The sequence below is a fragment of the Rattus norvegicus genome, chromosome 5 (genome assembly GCF_021556685.1).
Source record: "Rattus norvegicus strain SHRSP/BbbUtx chromosome 5, alternate assembly SHRSP_T2T, whole genome shotgun sequence".
Classification (NCBI taxonomy): Eukaryota; Metazoa; Chordata; class Mammalia; order Rodentia; family Muridae; genus Rattus; species Rattus norvegicus.
In genome coordinates this window covers 62,787,181-62,806,251 of record NC_141538.1, presented here as the reverse complement: position 1 = coordinate 62,806,251, position 19,071 = coordinate 62,787,181, and the positions used below count along the sequence as shown (strand labels likewise).

At 42.8% G+C, this 19,071-nt stretch overlaps 1 protein-coding gene across 8 annotated transcripts in view; it reads right to left on the bottom strand.

The window, feature by feature from the left end:
- Window positions 1-19,071, bottom strand: part of Atp8b5 (ATPase, class I, type 8B, member 5) — a 119,998-nt gene that overhangs the window by 89,896 nt on the left and 11,031 nt on the right. For 5 of the 8 annotated variants that reach the window (NM_001431282.1, NM_001431284.1, NM_001431285.1 and 2 more), the window contains 1 exon segment: window positions 2,740-2,814. In NM_001431282.1, coding sequence (NP_001418211.1) covers window positions 2,740-2,814 — 75 coding nt within the window. 8 annotated transcript variants of the gene reach the window in all.

Below are 19,071 nucleotides of genomic sequence, written 5' to 3'. Positions count from 1 at the left end.
CACTTTGGAGGCTGGGGAGGAAAGATGGGGAACTGAGGTCAATCTGGGTTAAAAATGAGAGTCTGTCTTGAAAGACAAATGAACAAACAAGTCAACTGGTCTGTGGAGCATGATTCAGGACTTGCTGGAACAGAGGTGAGCTGCACCCCCCATCCTTATGTGACCTAGTGAAGACCCTTTCCTCTCTGGGGCAGAAGTAGACAGAAACAACCATAGTGATTCCCACAGAAGACAGGAGGGATGCTGCTCACCATCCCGACCTCATTCAGAATGTAGGGCCAGTGACGGCTCATCAGTGTAGTAAAGGTAAATCAGTCTTGTTAGACATGTTGTCATGGCTGCCCAGCCACAAAACCTTCCCAGAGAGGGAAACTAGGATCTGGGAACATTATAACACAGGGCCCTTAGAAAGAAAGGGCCTAGATGACAGCAATACAGTCATTTAACTGTCTGTCAATGGGCTTAACACTTTAGGAGAGGGGCAGGGAGAGAGAGACGGAGATGGAGAGAATGGGGGGGAGGGGGAGGACAGAGAGAAGGTGGAGGGGAGCTACATCTTTTTAAATCCTGAAGAAAAAGAAACAGCAGTGTGAGGGAAAGCAGAATCAGATTTCAGAGAAACAATTCCTTTAAAATAATCAGACTTATTTCTAAAGAAAAGAATAATTGCAGATCTAGCAACTTCAGCCGGCTGGGTAATTCACACAGCACAGAGTGCACCCACTTAGACTGTATAATTCAGTGGCTTTAGTGTTTCACAGGGTTCTGTAACCTAAATGTCTATTTTTGTGTGTGTTTATTTAAATGTTCTACTGGACTGTATTCTAGTTCTAATGCTGTTTAACTCCTTTAAAATGTTTATTCTGTGTGTATGGGTACTTTGTCTGCACGTGTGTCTGTGTGTTATGTGCATGCCTGGTGAGAGTCCTGGATCCCCAGAACTGAGATTACAGATGGTTGTATGGTGCTGCCTGGGTGCTGGGGATTGAACGCGGGTCCTCTGAGGAACAGCTCTCACCCTCTGTGGTACCTCTAGCCCTGTGATAAGCTTTGTCCAAATGCCATGTTCTCCTCCTCCTCTTCCTCTTCTCCTCCTCTTCTTCCTCCACCTCCTCCTCCTCCATTGTTTTCTCCTACCTTCTGTCTCTCACTGTCTAACCTTTCCATTTATTTCCCCTTTGTGACTACAATGGGCTTTTTTTAAATTACTCAAAGCAATATGAAATACATTTTCACTGTAGAAGCCTCCAAAACAAAATTATTTGGAAAAAGATGTAAAGTTTCTTCTGTGTCCTCCATGCCTCCTCACTAAAACCAAATGTGCCCTGTGAAGACCGAGGAGAACTGAAATCAGGCAGGCACACGAAAATCTGTATACACATATGTGATGTAACAGTAGCCAAAAAGTACACTAAAGACAATGCCTTTTTACTGAAAGACACACTATGGCAAGTGTCTACAATAGTGTCACAGACCACAGCGACACCACAGAAATGCTATGCTGCAGCAGAGAGTGACCTTGAGAACAGTGAGAGACGCCAGTTTCAAGTACACACATGCTGTGACCCAATGGCTCTGTGTGTGCTGTTAGGTACTAACCCAGGGCCTGGCACAGCCTCAGTGAGTGCTTGCCCACTGGGCACAGAGAAACTAAGATGTGTCCAAGAGGACAGAGCAAGTAGCCAAGTCAAGATTTAGGCTGGAGAGAAAGTACAGTGTGGCTTTTAATCAGCAAATTAACTTCATCCTCTGTACTTTACCCATTCTTAAAAGGAACCCCAGGTCTGAAAGGACATTTTGACTTGCTTTTTTAAATTCCACATCAAAAGTTTCCTTTTTTACAAGCCACGCAGCTCCACTCTGAAGGACAGCAGTTGCGCTCCCTCCTGCACCCTTTACTGCTTTGGCCTACTCGTGACTTCAGGAAGTGATACTGGAATCCTTCCTAGCACCAGCCAGACACAACTGTCCACACAAAGATGGTGCTAAGTAGCTCAGCTTTTTTTTTTTTTTTACATTGCCCTCCTTTTAATGAAAAGCAGTTATAAAAGATGAGAAGAGGGAAAGAAATGGCCTTTTTCCTGGTGAATTTCTAAATACTGGAAAAGCATTAAAATAAAATTTAAACTACTGAGATTAGAATTCTCGTATAGCAAAACTGGGATCTTGTGCTTAGAAGCATGAAGTATTTTCTGCCGCAAAATGCATTTCTTTTCCTGGTCATTACTTGGTGCGCTGCTATTTTGATTGGTAAGTTGCCTGAGTCTGTCATATACATGCATGTGCTTATATACAGGCGAACACACACACACAGACAAACACACACACATGCACAGGAACACACCTACATAGGAACACACACAGGAACACACACACACACTACACATGAATAGACACATGAATATACACATCAATACACAAACACGTACATGAATATACACATGAACACAAACACACACACACATGAATATACACAGGACCACACACACATACAGGAACACATACATGAACATACACAGGAACATACACTCACACATACACACACACACACACACAGGAACACACACACACCACACATGAATACACACATGAATATACACGTCAACACAAACATACACACAGGAACATACATGAATATACACATCAATACCCAAACATACACATGAACACACATGAACAAACACACACACTTTTCAGAGGCAGCGGTGAGAAGGTGCAGACTTTTCTGGGGTCACCTACCTTCTTCATTCTGTCTTTGTTCATTCTCTCTCTCATACATTGCAGAGCAGAACCAGCTACAATCCCATAGAATCTCTGTAAGGAAACGAAGGGGCTGGAGTGAGGCCTTCCACGCCGTACGATCTCATCCTGACACATGCTTAAGAAACTTGCAACTCCATCTCTGAAGCCCAAAACAATCTACCTCTCTCACATAGGACTAGCTTTTAGAATTCACTGCATTTCCTTCATTATAAAGAGAGTTTCAGAGCTTGGGAAACAAGCTTCTTGGCAAGCAAGCCTATAGATGACTACAGTCTGTCAAGAGAGGAAATCATCAGAAACCACTGGGTGATAATTTAGTGCAGTTCTGGGCTTATACCTAATCAACCAGTCTCCAGAGCCAAGGTTAGCTGTATAGATTTTTATCCAGTAGAGATACAACTATTTTATCCTGAGGTAAAAGGTAACTCCAAAGGCTGTGGCATATCGCAGCACATTACTCACTTTATATTCAGTTTAGAAATCTTCATATTTCTTTTTATTTATTTGAGGTAGTGTTTTGTTATGTAGCCCAGGCTGGCCTTGAATTTCTAACCCTCTTGCTTCTGTCTTCTTACATTTCTTTTTTTCTTTTTTCTTTTTTTTTGTTTTTGTTTTTTTTAGATTTTATTTTATTTTTTTTTAATTTCACAAGTTTTTATTTTGGATTACAAGTAATAGAGCCATTCCATCTTAATTTTCAAAAAATATATCTTAAGAAACAAGATATTTCTTTGATAATTAAAATACAATGTATTGCTTATTTAAGATATTATTTATTTATTTTTTATCTTTATTAACTTGGGTATTTCTTATTTACATTTCGATTGTTATTCCCTTCATTAAGACATTTTTAACATAATTTGTTTTTGTTCATCCTCCTTAAACCATAATTTCTCATTCCTCTGCCCCCTTTATAGGTTTCTACCAACAGTGGAATCTGGTTTTTTTTTTTGTTTTTTTTTTTTTTTTTTGTTTTGTTTTTTTTTTTTATTAACTTGAGTATTTCTTATATACATTTCGAGTGTTATTCCCTTTCCCGGTTTCCGGGCAAACATCCCCCTCCCCCCTCCCCTTCCTTATGGGTGTTCCCCTCCCAACCCTCCCCCCATTGCCGCCCTCCCCCCATAGACTAGTTCACTGGGGGTTCAGTCTTGGCAGGACCCAGGGCTTCCCCTTCCACTGGTGCTCTTACTAGGATATTCATTGCTACCTATGGGGTCAGAGTCCAGGGTCAGTCCATGTATAGTCTTTAGGTAGTGGCTTAGTCCCTGGAAGCTCTGGTTGCTTGGCATTGTTGTACTTTTGGGGTCTCGAGCACCTTCAAGCTCTTCCAGTTCTTTCTCTGATTCCTTCAATAGGGGACCTATTCTCAGTTCAGTGGTTTGCTGCTGGCATTCGCCTCTGTATTTGCTGTATTCTGGCTGTGTCTCTCAGGAGCGATCTACATCCGGCTCCTGTCGGTCTGCACTTCTTTGCTTCATCCATCTTGTCTAATTGGGTGGCTGTATATGTATGGGCCACATGTGGGGCAGGCTCTAAATGGGTGTTCCTTCAGTCTCTGTTTTAATCTTTGCCTCTCCCTTCCCTGCCAAGGGTATTCTTTTTCCTCATTTAAAGAAGGAGTGAAGCATTCACATTTTGATCATGCGTCTTGAGTTTCGTTTGTTCTAGGGATCTAGGGTAATTCAAGCATTTGGGCTAATAGCCACTTATCAATGAGTGCATACCATGTATGTCTTTCTGTGATTGGGTTAGCTCACTCAGGATGATATTTTCCAGTTCCAACCATTTGCCTACGAATTTCATAAACTCGTTGTTCTTGATAGCTGAGTAATATTCCATTGTGTAGATGTACCACATTTTCTGTATCCATTCCTCTGTTGAAGGGCATCTGGGTTCTTTCCATTTTCTGGCTATTATAAATAAGGCTGCGATGAACATAGTGGAGCACGTGTCTCTTTTATATGTTGAGGCATCTTTTGGGTATATGCCCAAGAGAGGTATAGCTGGATCCTCAGGCAGTTCAATGTCCAATTTTCTGAGGAACCTCCAGACTGATTTCCAGAATGGTTTTACCAGTCTGCAATCCCACCAACAATGGAGGAGTGTTCCTCTTTCTCCACATCCTGGCCAGCATCTGCTGTCACCTGAGTTTTTGATCTTAGCCAATCGCACTGGTGTGAGGTGAAATCTCAGGGTTGTTTTGATTTGCATTTCCCTTATGACTAAAGATGTCGAACATTTCTTTAGGTGTTTCTCAGCCATTCGGCATTCCTCAGCTGTGAATTCTTTGTTTAGCTCTGAACCCCATTTTTTAATAGGGTTATTTGTTTCCCTGCGGTCTAACTTCTTGAGTTCTTTGTATATTTTGGATATAAGGCCTCTATCTGTTGTAGGATTGGTAAAGATCTTTTCCCAATCTGTTGGTTGCCGTTTTGTCCTAACCACAGTGTCCTTTGCCTTACAGAAGCTTTGCAGTTTTATGAGATCCCATTTGTCAATTCTTGATCTTAGAGCATAAGCCATTGGTGTTTTGTTCAAGAAATTTTTTCCAGTGCCCATGTGTTCCAGATGCTTCCCTAGTTTTTCTTCTATTAGTTTGAGTGTGTCTGGTTTGATGTGGAGGTCCTTGATCCACTTGGACTTAAGCTTTGTACAGGGTGATAAGCATGGATCGATATGCATTCTTCTACATGTTGCCCTCCAGTTGAACCAGCACCATTTGTTGAAAATGCTATCTTTTTTCCATTGGATGGTTTTGGCTCCTTTGTCAAAAATCAAGTGACCATAGGTGTGTGGGTTCATTTCTGGGTCTTCAATTCTATTCCATTGGTCTATCTGTCTGTCTCTGTACCAATACCATGCAGTTTTTATCACTATTGCTCTGTAATACTGCTTGAGTTCAGGGATAGTGATTCCCCCTGAAGTCCTTTTATTGTTGAGGATAGCTTTAGCTATCCTGGGTTTTTTGTTATTCCAGATGAATTTGCAAATTGTTCTGTCTAACTCTTTGAAGAATTGGATTGGTATTTTGATGGGGATTGCATTGAATCTGTAGATTGCTTTTGGTAAAATGGCCATTTTTACTATATTGATCCTGCCAATCCATGAGCATGGGAGATCTTTCCATCTTCTGAGGTCTTCTTCAATTTCTTTCCTCAGTGTCTTGAAATTCTTATTGTACAGATCTTTTACTTGCTTGGTTAAAGTCACACCGAGGTACTTTATATTATTTGGGTCTATTATGAAGGGTGTCGTTTCCCTAATTTCTTTCTCGGCTTGTTTCTCTTTTGTATAGAGGAAGGCAACTGATTTATTTGAGTTAATTTTATACCCAGCCACTTTGCTGAAGTTGTTTATCAGCTTTAGTAGTTCTCTGGTGGAACTTTGGGGATCACTTAAATATACTATCATGTCATCTGCAAATAGTGATATTTTGACCTCTTCTTTTCCGATCTGTATCCCTTTGATCTCCTTTTGTTGTCTGATTGCTCTGGCTAGAACTTCAAGAACTATATTGAATAAGTAGGGAGAGAGTGGGCAGCCTTGTCTAGTCCCTGATTTTAGTGGGATTGCTTCAAGTTTCTCTCCATTTAGTTTAATGTTAGCAACTGGTTTGCTGTATATGGCTTTTACTATGTTTAGGTATGGGCCTTGAATTCCTATTCTTTCCAGGATTTTTATCATGAAGGGGTGTTGAATTTTGTCAAATGCTTTCTCAGCATCTAATGAAATGATCATGTGGTTCTGTTCTTTCAGTTTGTTTATATAATGGATCACGTTGATGGTTTTCCGTATATTAAACCATCCCTGCATGCCTGGGATGAAGCCTACTTGATCATGGTGGATGATTGTTTTGATGTGCTCTTGAATTCGGTTTGCCAGAATTTTATTGAGTATTTTTGCGTTGATATTCATAAGGGAAATTGGTCTGAAGTTCTCTTTCTTTGTTGTGTCTTTGTGTGGTTTAGGTATAAGAGTAATTGTGGCTTCGTAGAAGGAATTCGGTAGGGCTCCATCTGTTTCAATTTTGTGGAATAGTTTGGATAATATTGGTATGAGGTCTTCTATGAAGGTTTGATAGAATTCTGCACTAAACCCGTCTGGACCTGGGCTCTTTTTGGTTGGGAGACCTTTAATGACTGCTTCTATTTCCTTAGGAGTTATGGGGTTGTTTAACTGGTTTATCTGTTCCTGATTTAACTTCGATACCTGGTATCTGTCTAGGAAATTGTCCATTTCCTGAAGATTTTCAAATTTTGTTGAATATAGGTTTTTATAGTAAGATCTGATGATTTTTTGAATTTCCTCCGAATCTGTAGTTATGTCTCCCTTTTCATTTCTGATTTTGTTAATTTGGACGCACTCTCTGTGTCCTCTCGTTAGTCTGGCTAAGGGTTTATCTATCTTGTTGATTTTCTCAAAGAACCAACTTTTGGTTCTGTTGATTCTTTCTATGGTCCTTTTTGTTTCTACTTGGTTGATTTCAGCTCTGAGTTTGATTATTTCCTGCCTTCTACTCCTCCTGGGTGTATTTGCTTCTTTTTGTTCTAGAGCTTTTAGGTGTGCTGTCAAGCTGCTGACATATGCTCTTTCCTGTTTCTTTCTGCAGGCACTCAGCGCTATGAGTTTTCCTCTTAGCACAGCTTTCATTGTGTCCCATAAGTTTGAGTATGTTGTATCTTCATTTTCATTAAATTCTAAAAAGTTTTTAATTTCTTTCTTTATTTCTTCCTTGACCAGGTTATCATTGAGTAGAGCATTGTTCAATTTCCACGTATATGTGGGCATTCTTCCCTTATTGTTATTGAAGACCAGTTTTAGGCCGTGGTGGTCCGATAGCACGCATGGGATTATTTCTATCTTTCTGTACCTGTTGAGGCCCGTTTTTTGACCAATTATATGGTCAATTTTGGAGAAAGTACCATGAGGAGCTGAGAAGAAGGTATATCCTTTTGCTTTAGGATAGAATGTTCTATAAATATCCGTTAAGTCCATTTGGCTCATGACTTCTCTTAGTCTGTCGACATCACTGTTTAATTTCTGTTTCCATGATCTGTCCATTGAAGAGAGTGGGGTGTTGAAATCTCCCACTATTATTGTGTGAGGTGCAATGTGTGTTTTGAGCTTTAGTAAGGTTTCTTTTACGTATGTAGGTGCCCTTGTATTTGGGGCATAGATATTTAGGATTGAGAGTTCATCTTGGTTGATTTTTCCTTTGATGAATATGAAGTGTCCTTCCTTATCTTTTTTGATGACTTTTAATTGAAAATTGATTTTATTTGATATTAGAATGGCTACTCCAGCTTGCTTCTTCTGACCATTTGCTTGGAAAGTTGTTTTCCAGCCTTTCACTCTGAGGTAGTGTCTGTCTTTGTCTCTGAGGTGTGTTTCCTGTAGGCAGCAGAATGCAGGGTCCTCGTTGCGTATCCAGTTTGTTAATCTATGTCTTTTTATTGGGGAGTTGAGGCCATTGATATTGAGAGATATTAAGGAATAGTGATTATTGCTTCCCGTTATATTCATATTTGGATGTGAGGTTATGTTTGTGTGCTTTCATTCTCTTTGTTTTGTTGCCAAGATGATTAGTTTCTTGCTTCTTCTAGGGTATAGCTTGCCTCCTTATGTTGGCCTTTACCATTTATTATCCTTTGTAGTGCTGGATTTGTAGAAAGATATTGTGTAAATTTGGTTTTGTCATGGAATATCTTGGTTTCTCCATCAATGTTAATTGAGAGTTTTGCTGGATACAGTAACCTGGGCTGGCATTTGTGTTCTCTTAGGGTCTGTATAACATCAGTCCAGGATCTTCTGGCCTTCATAGTTTCTGGCGAGAAGTCTGGTGTGATTCTGATAGGTCTCCCTTTATATGTTACTTGACCTTTTTCCCTTACTGCTTTTAATATTCTTTCTTTATTTTGTGCGTTTGGTGTTTTGACAATTATGTGACGGGAGGTGTTTCTTTTCTGGTCCAATCTATTTGGAGTTCTGTAGGCTTCTTGTATGTCTATGGGTATCTCTTTTTTTAGGTTAGGGAAGTTTTCTTCTATGATTTTGTTGAAGATATTTACTGGTCCTTTGAGCTGGGAGTCTTCACTCTCTTCTATACCTATTATCCTTAGGTTTGATCTTCTCATTGAGTCCTGGATTTCCTGTATGTTTTGGACCAGTAGCTTTTTCCGCTTTACATTATCTTTGACAGTTGAGTCAATGATTTCTATGGAATCTTCTGCTCCTGAGATTCTCTCTTCCATCTCTTGTATTCTGTTGGTGAAGCTTGTATCTACAGCTCCTTGTCTCTTCTTTTGGTTTTCTATATCCAGGGTTGTTTCCATGTGTTCTTTCTTGATTGCTTCTATTTCCATTTTTAATTCCTTCAACTGTTTGATTGTGTTTTCCTGGAATTCTTTCAGGGATTTTTGTGATTCCTCTCTGTAGGCTTCTACTTGTTTATTAATGTTTTCCTGTGTTTCCCTAAGTGTGTTCATGTCTTTCTTGAAGTCCTCCAGCATCATGATCAAATATGATTTTGAAACTAGATCTTGCTTTTCTGGTGTGTTTGAATATTCCATGTTTGTTTTGGTGGGAGAATTGGGCTCCGATGATGGCATGTAGTCTTGGTTTCTGTTGCTTGGGTTCCTGCGCTTGCCCCTCGCCATCAGATTATCTCTAGTGTTACTTTGTTCTGCTATTTCTGACAGTGGCTAGACTGTCCTATAAGCCTGTGTGTCAGGAGTGCTGTAGACCTGTTTTCCTCTCTTTCAGTCAGTTATGGGGACAGAGTGTTCTGCTTTCGGGCGTGTAGTTTTTCCTCTCTACAGGTCTTCAGCTGTTCCTGTGGGCCTGTGTCTTGAGTTCACCAGGCAGCTTTCTTGCAGCAGAAAATTTGGTCTTACCTGTGGTCCCGAGGCTCAGGTTCGCTCGTGGGGTGCTGCCCAGGGGCTCTCTGCAGCGGCAGCAACCAGGAAGACCTGTGCCGCCCCTTCCGGGAGCTTCAGTGCACCAGGGTTCCAGATGGTCTTTGGCTTTTTCCTCTGGCGTCCGAGATGTGTGTGCACGGAGCAGTCTCTTCTGGTTTCCCAGGCTTGTCTGCCTCTCTGAAGGTTTAGCTCTCCCTCCCACGGGATTTGGGTGCAGAGAACTGTTTATCTGGTCTGTTTCTTTCCGGTTCTGGTGGTGTCTCAGGCAGGTGTCCTGCTGCTCCTGGGCCCTCCTCCACGGGAGCCCAGAGGCCTTATACAGTTTCCTCTTGGGCCAGGGATGTGGGCAGGGGTGAGCAGTGTTGGTGGTCTCTTCCGCTCTGCAGCCTCAGGAGTGCCCACCTGACCAGGCGGTTGGGTCTCTCTCTCACCGGGTCTGGGAGCAGAGAGCTGCTGCCTCTTTTTTTTTTTTTTTTAATTGGATTTTTTATTTACATTTCAAATAGTATTTCCTTTCCCAGTTTCCTGGCCATAAACCCCCTCCCCCCTCCCCCTCCCCCTCCCCTTCTTTTATGAGGGTGTTCTCCTTCCCCAACCACCCCTCTTTCCTGCCCCTCTGACATTCCTCTGCACTGGGGGATCCAGCCTTGGCAGAACCATGAGCTTCTCCTTCCTTTGGAACCCAACAAGGCCATCCTCTGCTACATATGCAGCCGGAGCCATGGGTCTGTCCATGTGTACTCTTTGGGTGGTGGTTTAGTCCCAGTGAGTTGTGGTTGGTTGGTATTGTTGTTCTTATGGGGTTGAAAGCCCCCTTCAGCTACTTCAATCCTTTCTCTAATTCCTCCAATGGGGAACATTTCTTTATTGAACAGTTTATACATATTTAGCTCCTAAATTGTCACTTTAACTGATATCTTACTGGTTATCTCATTAGTTAAGTAAAACAATTACCACTTCCTCCTCCCCATCCTCCTCCTCCTCCTCCTCCCTTCTTCTGCTTCTTAACAATACTAAGGATTGAAACCAGGGTCTCAGACATACTAGGCAAATACTACCACTGAGCTGTATCACCAGACTTTTTTTCTTCTCTTTCTTTTGCTAAGTTTCCCAGGCTGACCTTGAACTTACACTGTTGCCCAGACAGGCCTCCTCAGTAGTAGTATATGTCTTCTGACATCTGCCTTTTACACTAATTAATTATTTAATTAGTGTGTGCATCGCGGTTGTAAACTCAGAGAACGACTTGCAGGATTTGGTCATCTCCTTCTACCATATGGTTCTGGGGTTCTAATTAACGTCATTGGGCTTGGTGGCAGACACCTTTAGCCACCGAGCCATCTCGCTGGCCAGTCATCTGTCCTTTCAGATGAAAATCATGTTTGTTTTAAGTTTTTGAAATTGTAGCTTGTCGTCTTTAGGCTTGTATGTTCTTGGCCACAGCCTTCTCCATCTGCCATGGTTTGAATATGAAATGTCCTCCGTGGCTCGTGTGCTGAACGCTTGATGCTGCTTTAGGAGCTCCTGGAAAGTTTAGAAGTGGGGCCTTGCGGGAAGGAGGCCGCTGGGAAGAGGTATAAGGGTGACCCAGGCCCCAGGCCTTTCTTGCTCTTTACTCCTTATTACTCCTGTGCACAGGCTCCTGCTTCCATGGCGCCTTGGCCAAGCAGCCATGGACCAAAGACTCTGAACTAAAATAAGTCCTTTTCCCTTAAGATATCTACTTCAGACATTGTCTCTCGGGTATGAGAAAACTGACACACTACTTTTTAACCCAACAATAAAATGTATTTATTCTAACCAGTTTCTTTGAGGTCCCACAAGTTACCACATAGATGAGCCAAGATTAGGAAACTATGTGAAAAGGCATAAAAATTTAGTTGTAAAATCATAGGAAATGAAATGTTGAGTATTTTGACAAATTGGTGAATGCAAGCTTCCTATAAAAGCCTCCCAATTTTTAGTTTTAATAATTTTTATTATCACATGTGTGTGCACGTGTGTGCATGCCATGGCATGTATGTGGAGGTCAGAGACTTACGAGAGTCAGTTCTCTCCTTCCACCATGTGATCCCAGGGATGGAACACAGGTTGGCGGCAAGCATCCTAACCTACTGGTCCATCTTGCCAGCCCCAAGTATCAACATTTTTATAAAGAAAATGTGCAAGTCAAATAAAACTTGCATGGACTATAAATTCTTTAGTCCATCCTCTAGAGTAGAGCTCTTAGGCTTGGCAGCAGACTCTGTTTAATAATAGCAATTCTGAGACATGGTTCTTGATGTACTGCATCCATTCCCTGAGAGTTTTCATCTCCTGTATTGGTTACATTTCTATAGGTCTACTGTTCATGCTCCATAATGAGATACCATGGCCAAGGTGATTTATAGAAGAATGTGTGTGGGGAGCCGACTTGCCTGAGACCCCAACATTGAGCTAATTAGGACAGAAAAAGAACATATGAAAGTTCACCTAAAGGACAAGCTCAGTGGAAAAAACCTAATGTTCTAGCTAACGTGCCAATACCAATCTGGTGGTCAGTGTTGCTCAGTAGCAAGGCTTGCCAGAAGTGCTGATACAAATCTGGTGGTCCAACAGGTTTGCCAAGTGGAGGCCCCTGACCTTTTGTTGGGAGCTAGCTTCATACAGGCTCGTGACCTTTGCAAAAGAGCCAGCTTCCTGCAGACCCCTACAGACCCACGGCTTGTGACCTTTTGCTGAAAGCCAATTTCCTACAGACCCATGGACTGTGAACTTCTGCTAGGGGCCAACTTCCTACAAGACCTAGGCCAACATCCCCCAGGAGTGAGCCAACTACCTTACTGGCTAGTACATCAAGGTATCCCGGCCCCCTGAAGACTTCCTCCTCCCCTTGTCTTGCTACTGTATATAACCAGAGCCTGTAAGCATCAAACTTGTCGCCTTGATCAGATTCTCATCTTGGCATCTTTCTTCGTGTCTCTTGTCCCCCATTCTCTTCCAGGTACCCTCTGGACGCTCGTTGACTGTCCTGCAGGACAGGACAAATGTGCTTAGGGGTATGCAAGAGGCAGGGCATAGAGTGGATACTGGCTATGATGCCATGAGTCCTTTTAAACCTCAACGTAACCCACAGGGACACATCTCCAATAAGACCACACCTCCTAATCCTTGCCAAACAGTTCTGCCAATTGGAACCAAACACTCAAACACATGAGCCTATGGGGGCCTTCTTTCATTCTCATTCAGGACACAACACCTCCGGAGTAGCCTTCCTGAATGGAGAATTAATGTGATGGTGTGGGCCAGTGCGGTGACTCAACAGGTCCGGTTCCTGCTGTCAAGCTTAGAAGACCTGAAAGAACCCAGGTCCTCAACATTGTCCCACCTTCTACACACATGTGTACACATACACACAGACAAAATTAATAAGTAAATATATTAAAAGGCTTGGGGGCTGGATGCTCAGCAGTTAAATGCTTTGCTTATCTAGCACAGGACTGAAGTCTGGTTCCTAGCACCCACATCAGGTGGTTCACAATTGCCTACAACTCCAGCTCCAGGGGATCCTATGCCTCCTGGCCTCTGTGGATACTGTCCCCCCCCACACACACCCTCACACACACACACCCTCACACACACACCCTCGCACATACACACACACACACCCTCACACACACACACACCCCTCACACACACACACCCCCGCACACACACACACACCCTCGCACACACACGACACAGATACACATGTAGCTAACGTTATATAACCAAATAGTGGGATGGTCTGAAGTCTGGTGGCTCTCTAACCCTGTGAGAGCACAGTGGGAGAAGCGCCATGGACAGCACACACTGAGGGGGTCGGCAAGCAAGCAGCCTGGAGCAGCCTCAGAAATGACTGTTCAGCTGGAGCCAGGCGCTCACTCTATCTGGGTGTGAATCGTATTACACTGCAGTCATTAAGAAAACCGAGGCTGTTAAGTTAGAGGAAAAATGAAAGAATGTGAAGGGAGAAGGGAGAAATGGGTCCTAGAAGAAAACAGGAAGAGAGGGAACAAAAACGGACAAGGGGCTAGAAATGTGGGTTTTACTGTAGTCTGCTACTAATTCATGTCTATGCTATTAGCCAGTTCATGATTAATTTCTTTTGTGAATGATTTTTAAAAATGAAGAAGTAGATTTGATAGAAGCAGCATGGAAGGCAATTCAGGAATAAGTTTGTCAGAGATGCTTGGGGATAATTAAAAACAAAAACACATTACTGGTCTCCATTATGAGGCTGAGTAAGAAGGACTATAAGACTATCCATCTCCTCCTGTTTTTCCCCGGAATCCATTTCTCCCCCTCACCTTCTTTCATTTTTCCTCTAACTTAACAGCTTCAATCTTCTTTCCAGTTAGCTGCAGTCTAATACAACGCATGCTCAGCCTGGGTGAGTGTCTGGCTCCAGCTGAACCGTCATTGTCTGACACAATGCTTTGCACAAAATATTCATTCAACAAGTAACAATAGTTTAAAAGTTTAATTTACATGTACCACGTTAGGAAAAATATTATTGTCTAAAATAATATTGTCTAAAATTATTGTGTTAGGGAGAAAGTGAAACTGGAACATAGATATTGTTGGTAGTATTAAAAATTGAACAACCATGGCAGACCTGATGGCATAGGCCTGTAATTATAGCTACGTAGGAGTCTAACTAAGGAGGAGATTAGAAGTTCAAAGCCAGCCCACAGTGAGCTACATAGTGAGCACTAAGTCAATCTGAGCAACTTAATGGGTCTCTGTCTCAAAATAAAAAGTAAGAAGGGCGCACGCACAGCGTAAGGAGAGAATGTGTTTGGCTCGCGGTACAAGGACAGTGCATTATGGCAGGACCGCCGTGGTGGCTAGTCTATGCCTACAGTCAGCAAAGAGCGCTGCTTGTGGTTAGGTTAGCATGCTTCCCCTGTTATTCCGCCCAGAACCTGAGCCTGAGGAATGGGCCACACATTTAAGGTAGGTTTTCCTGCCTCATTACCCTAGCCTAGATAACCCCTCCCAGGGATAACTGGAGGCGAGCCCAGATTCCGTCCAGTTGACAGTATTAACCATCTCCCTGCCATGTGTGAGGCTCTAGATTCAGTTTCCAAGTTCAAAACAACAACAGAAATTCGGACAACCACTCTGGAAAACTAATTTGGCCTTATTTAATAAAGCTGATGAAACACAGAACCTGTAAGTCACCAAGTCCACTTCGAGGTAATATAGCAAAACTCAATGTTATATACAGCAATATCTGAAACAGATGCTCCTAACAGCAAAACCAGAAGCCATCAAATGACCATAAAGGGTAGAACCAAGAAGTAATTTATAGCCGGGTGGTGGTGGTACACACCTTTTAATCCCAGTGCTTGGGAGACAGATGCAAGCAGATCCCTGAATTCAAGGCCAGTCTGGTCTACAGGGCAAGTTCCAGGACAGCCAAGGCAACACAGAGAAACCCTGTCTTACAAAATCATGATGACAAGACAACAACGATCAAACTTATGGCTAAGAGTGGTACTGCATTCTTTCCTCTAGCAGATGGCAGAGGCAGGGGGATCTCTGAGTTTGAGGCTAGCTGAGCTACAGAGCAAGTCCCAGGCCAGCCTACGCTACACCACAGTGAGCCCCTTTATCAGTTACTTTTCCACAGCTGTGATAAACACCATGACCAAGGCAGTTTATAAAAGGAAGGGCTTATTTGGGTTTTGAGTTCCATGGATAAAAGCCCATCACCACCACAGTGGCAGGGAAATACGTCAATGGGCAGGCATCATAGCTGAAACAGGAAGCTGAGGACTTTAATCATGAACCAAGATGCCAAGAGCAAACTCAACACATCTCTTCCAACAAGGCCGTACCTCCCAAGTCTACCCAAACAGCTCCACCAGCTGGGAACCAAGTGCTCAACATCGGAGTCTATGCGGGACGTTCTCATTCAAACCACAAGTCAAACAACAACAAAGAGAAAAAAGTAAAGTACAGTCTGATCATACAGTGGAAAGTTATATAGCACTAAAATGAGTGAACCACAGTTATATACATCAACTGATAAGCTCATGAGTCCAATTAGGAAGAAATAAATTACAGAGGACTATATAAGGTTGGGACTGGAGAGATGGCTCAGTGGTTAAAGAGCATTGGCTGTTCTTCTAGAGAATCTGAGTTCAATTCCCAGCACCCAAATGGCAGCTCACAACTGTCTGTAACTTCAGTTCCGGGGGATCTGACATCCTCACACAGACATAAATGCAGCCAAAACACTAATGTACATAAAATAAAGGTTAAGTGGAAGAAGAACATATAAAGTTATTATTTTACTTACTAAATTTAAATATCATAAAAAAGTATATCATTAGAGGTATATGACAAATATATTAAGATAAACCCATGAGGAAAAGTATGGAAATAAAAAATAGACAATTCAGGACCGAGGTATGGAGAGGGGTGGGGACAGGGTGGACAGAAAGCTTCAAGCTGCTCATATGCCTGTGTCACTACTCTACGACTTACATAGCTGTCAACACTTTACATCAACTCAGTATATAATAACAAAAATGGAAAAGGCTGAAGTAGAACAATTTTTAAATAGCTTTAAAATGTCTAATCAGTTGCTGTGGTTTTTAGTGTTTGTGTGCATGTGTGCATGTGTGTGCACACGCGTGTGTGTGAGTGAGCATGCATGCGCGTGCCTCTGTTCATTCTGTGGAGGTCAGAGGCCATTGTGTAGCTTAGTTCTCTCCTTCTACCGTGTGGGTACCATGGACTGAGCTCAGACTGTCAGGCTTGGTGGCGAGCCTCTTTATCTGCTGAGCCATCTTGCCAGTCCTGTCACTGTGCTTTCAAAAAATGTTTTACTTCAGATAACTTATGGAAGAGTTGCAAAAATAGTACAGAGAATTTCCATATGTTCCTTATATGCCTTAGCCTTCTGCTAGAGCCTTACGTAACCACAGAGCACTCAACAAAGAAAGAAGAGCACCTTGGGATGCCACTGCTAACTGAGGTCTACAGGGTTCTGGTTTGCCCTTTCTCCTATATTTTTTGGTTATGGGCTGCTCTGGAATCTCACATGGTGTTTAGCTATGACATCTCTTAGGTTCTCTTTAACTTGTGACTGTCACTCACTCTTTCCTTGCTTTGAACTTTGACACTTTTGAAGAGCACTACTCAGTTTTTTAAAAAGGGTCAGGGAACAACAATGGTAGAAATTAGTTTTCTCTTTCCACCAAGTGGATGTCAGGGACTGAACTCAGGTGGTCGAGCTTGGCAGCAAAAGTCTTCACCCATTCAGGCATCTTGCCAGCCCATTTTGTTGAATGTGTCTGACTTGTCTGATGTGCCCTTTCTAGTACACAATGTAAGGCTGAACATGCTCTCGATACCTTGCTGCTAGTGATGTGAACCATCACTAGTTCAGGCTCTACTGTGAACCATTTTCCCTTTAATTAATAAGTATAGATAGGGGGCAGTTGTCACATAAAAACTATTTTGAAAAATATTAGAGTTATTAAAAAAGCTACTGAAGTCAAGGAATAACAGTAGACTACAGAAGCCATTGCAGGAGCCTTGCAAGCTCTCTAATTCAGATGTCAGAAACCAGAGAAAGAAGTAAGTCTGATCTACCTTGGACTCACAGGCCCCAGCTGGCCAGACCCTGGTCTGAATTCATAAAATAGAAATGAAGATGATCTGAAACTTAGGGATGGGAAGAGGACACGGATGAACCAGTAGCCTAAAGTCTTCTAACTGGACCATACTGCGGACTACTGCAGACCAACTTCAACTCAGCCACCACTGTGACTGCTGCCGGTGGTCCTCGACCCCTCCTAGTTATACTCAAACAACTGAATAATTTACTAAGTAAAAAACTGGGAGGAAGGCTCTATGGGCAGGTCTCCAAGCTTGTGTGTGTCTCGGTCTGAAAGATAGATGAAATATAAGCACAATGGGGTATGGCAATGAGCTATGTGTGCTGGCACTACCAACGACACGCCCTACCCGAGTATGGCAGAGTGTAGCCGCGGATGCTGTGGTGCTAGGCTCTCGGTGAGTACATCTGTCTCATGCGGGAGGAGGCTCTTCAACACGAAGGCATGAGCAGAGGAGACTGCAAATGAGCAAACTCCTGGCAGGCTCAAGTGCTTTTGAGAATCTAAAGAGCTCTCACAGAAGCAGACGTGCCCATCACTGATTGACTAAAATAAGAGCTGTATTTTCTTAAGAAGTCAATGTTTAAAGCCATAAAGTCTCCTCGGGCCTCTGGTTGAGCTATACACCATATCTATCTACCAAACCTAATTCAGTCACCCCAGAGATCAAGTTTCCCATCCTGAGTCTCTCCACAGAATCTCAGCAAAAGCAAAATGTTTGCTTATTTCATGTAGCATAAACATATACAAAGAAAAGTAAAAGAAATACCAGAGAGCCATTTATAAGGCAGAGCCAGAAATCTGCCAGAGTTCCCTATCTTTGTTAGCTACTCACTCCGTATGCCGCTCACAACGTCTAACAGCAAAGACTTCCTAAACTTTAAAAGTCAACGGTGTAGTAGGGTTGTCATTGCTGTGACAAAACACCAGGACCCAAAGCAACGACAAGTTTCTTGTACCTATGAAGTTCTTTTTCTTGTTTCGGTTTTGTTTCTGGTTTGGTCTAGACTTTTAGAAACTTTTAGAAGGAGGAGGGCTGGATGCAGCAAAATCTCCTAGGGTCAGGAGGAGGCCAGGAAACTCCCGCTTCCTATCTGGCCCCCGCTGGGGGAGCCTGGTTCTGGGTCCCTTTGGTGGGGACATCTGCATCTCTTCCCTCCCTGGTGTCCCCCCCAACTCTGTTGATGGTCCTTTGTGTGCCACTGCTCTGTCCATGTCAGTCAGCTTATGTCTACAGCTCTGTTTTCTTGTCTGTTGCTCTGTGTTTCATAGTCAAAGGAAATAAATGGTTAAAACTTCAAAGTTCTCATTGTTCCGCAATGCTGGGGACCCTCGAGGGGTCTTGTATATCCCAGACAAGTGTTCCACCTGACCTGAGTCACAGCCCCAGCTTCTCACAGCTGGATTATTGGGGGAAGAAAATCTTTCAAACATAACCTTTTTTTCCTTTACCTCCCCCATTCTTCCTCAAAGATCCCATAATCTTTTAGAGAAATGTCTTTTCCAAGGATACTGGGGGAAAGCACTTGCCTAGTGTGAATGAGGCCCTGGGTCTAATACTCAGCTCCACAAAACAGGAAGGAAGGAAGGAGGGAAGGAGGGAAGGAGGGAGGGAGGGAGGGAGAGAAGGAAGGAGGGAATGAGGGAGGGAGGGAGAGAAGGAAGGAGGGAGGGAGGGAAGGGAGGGAGGGAGGGAGGGAAGGAAGGAGGGAAGGAGGGAGGGAGAGAAGGAA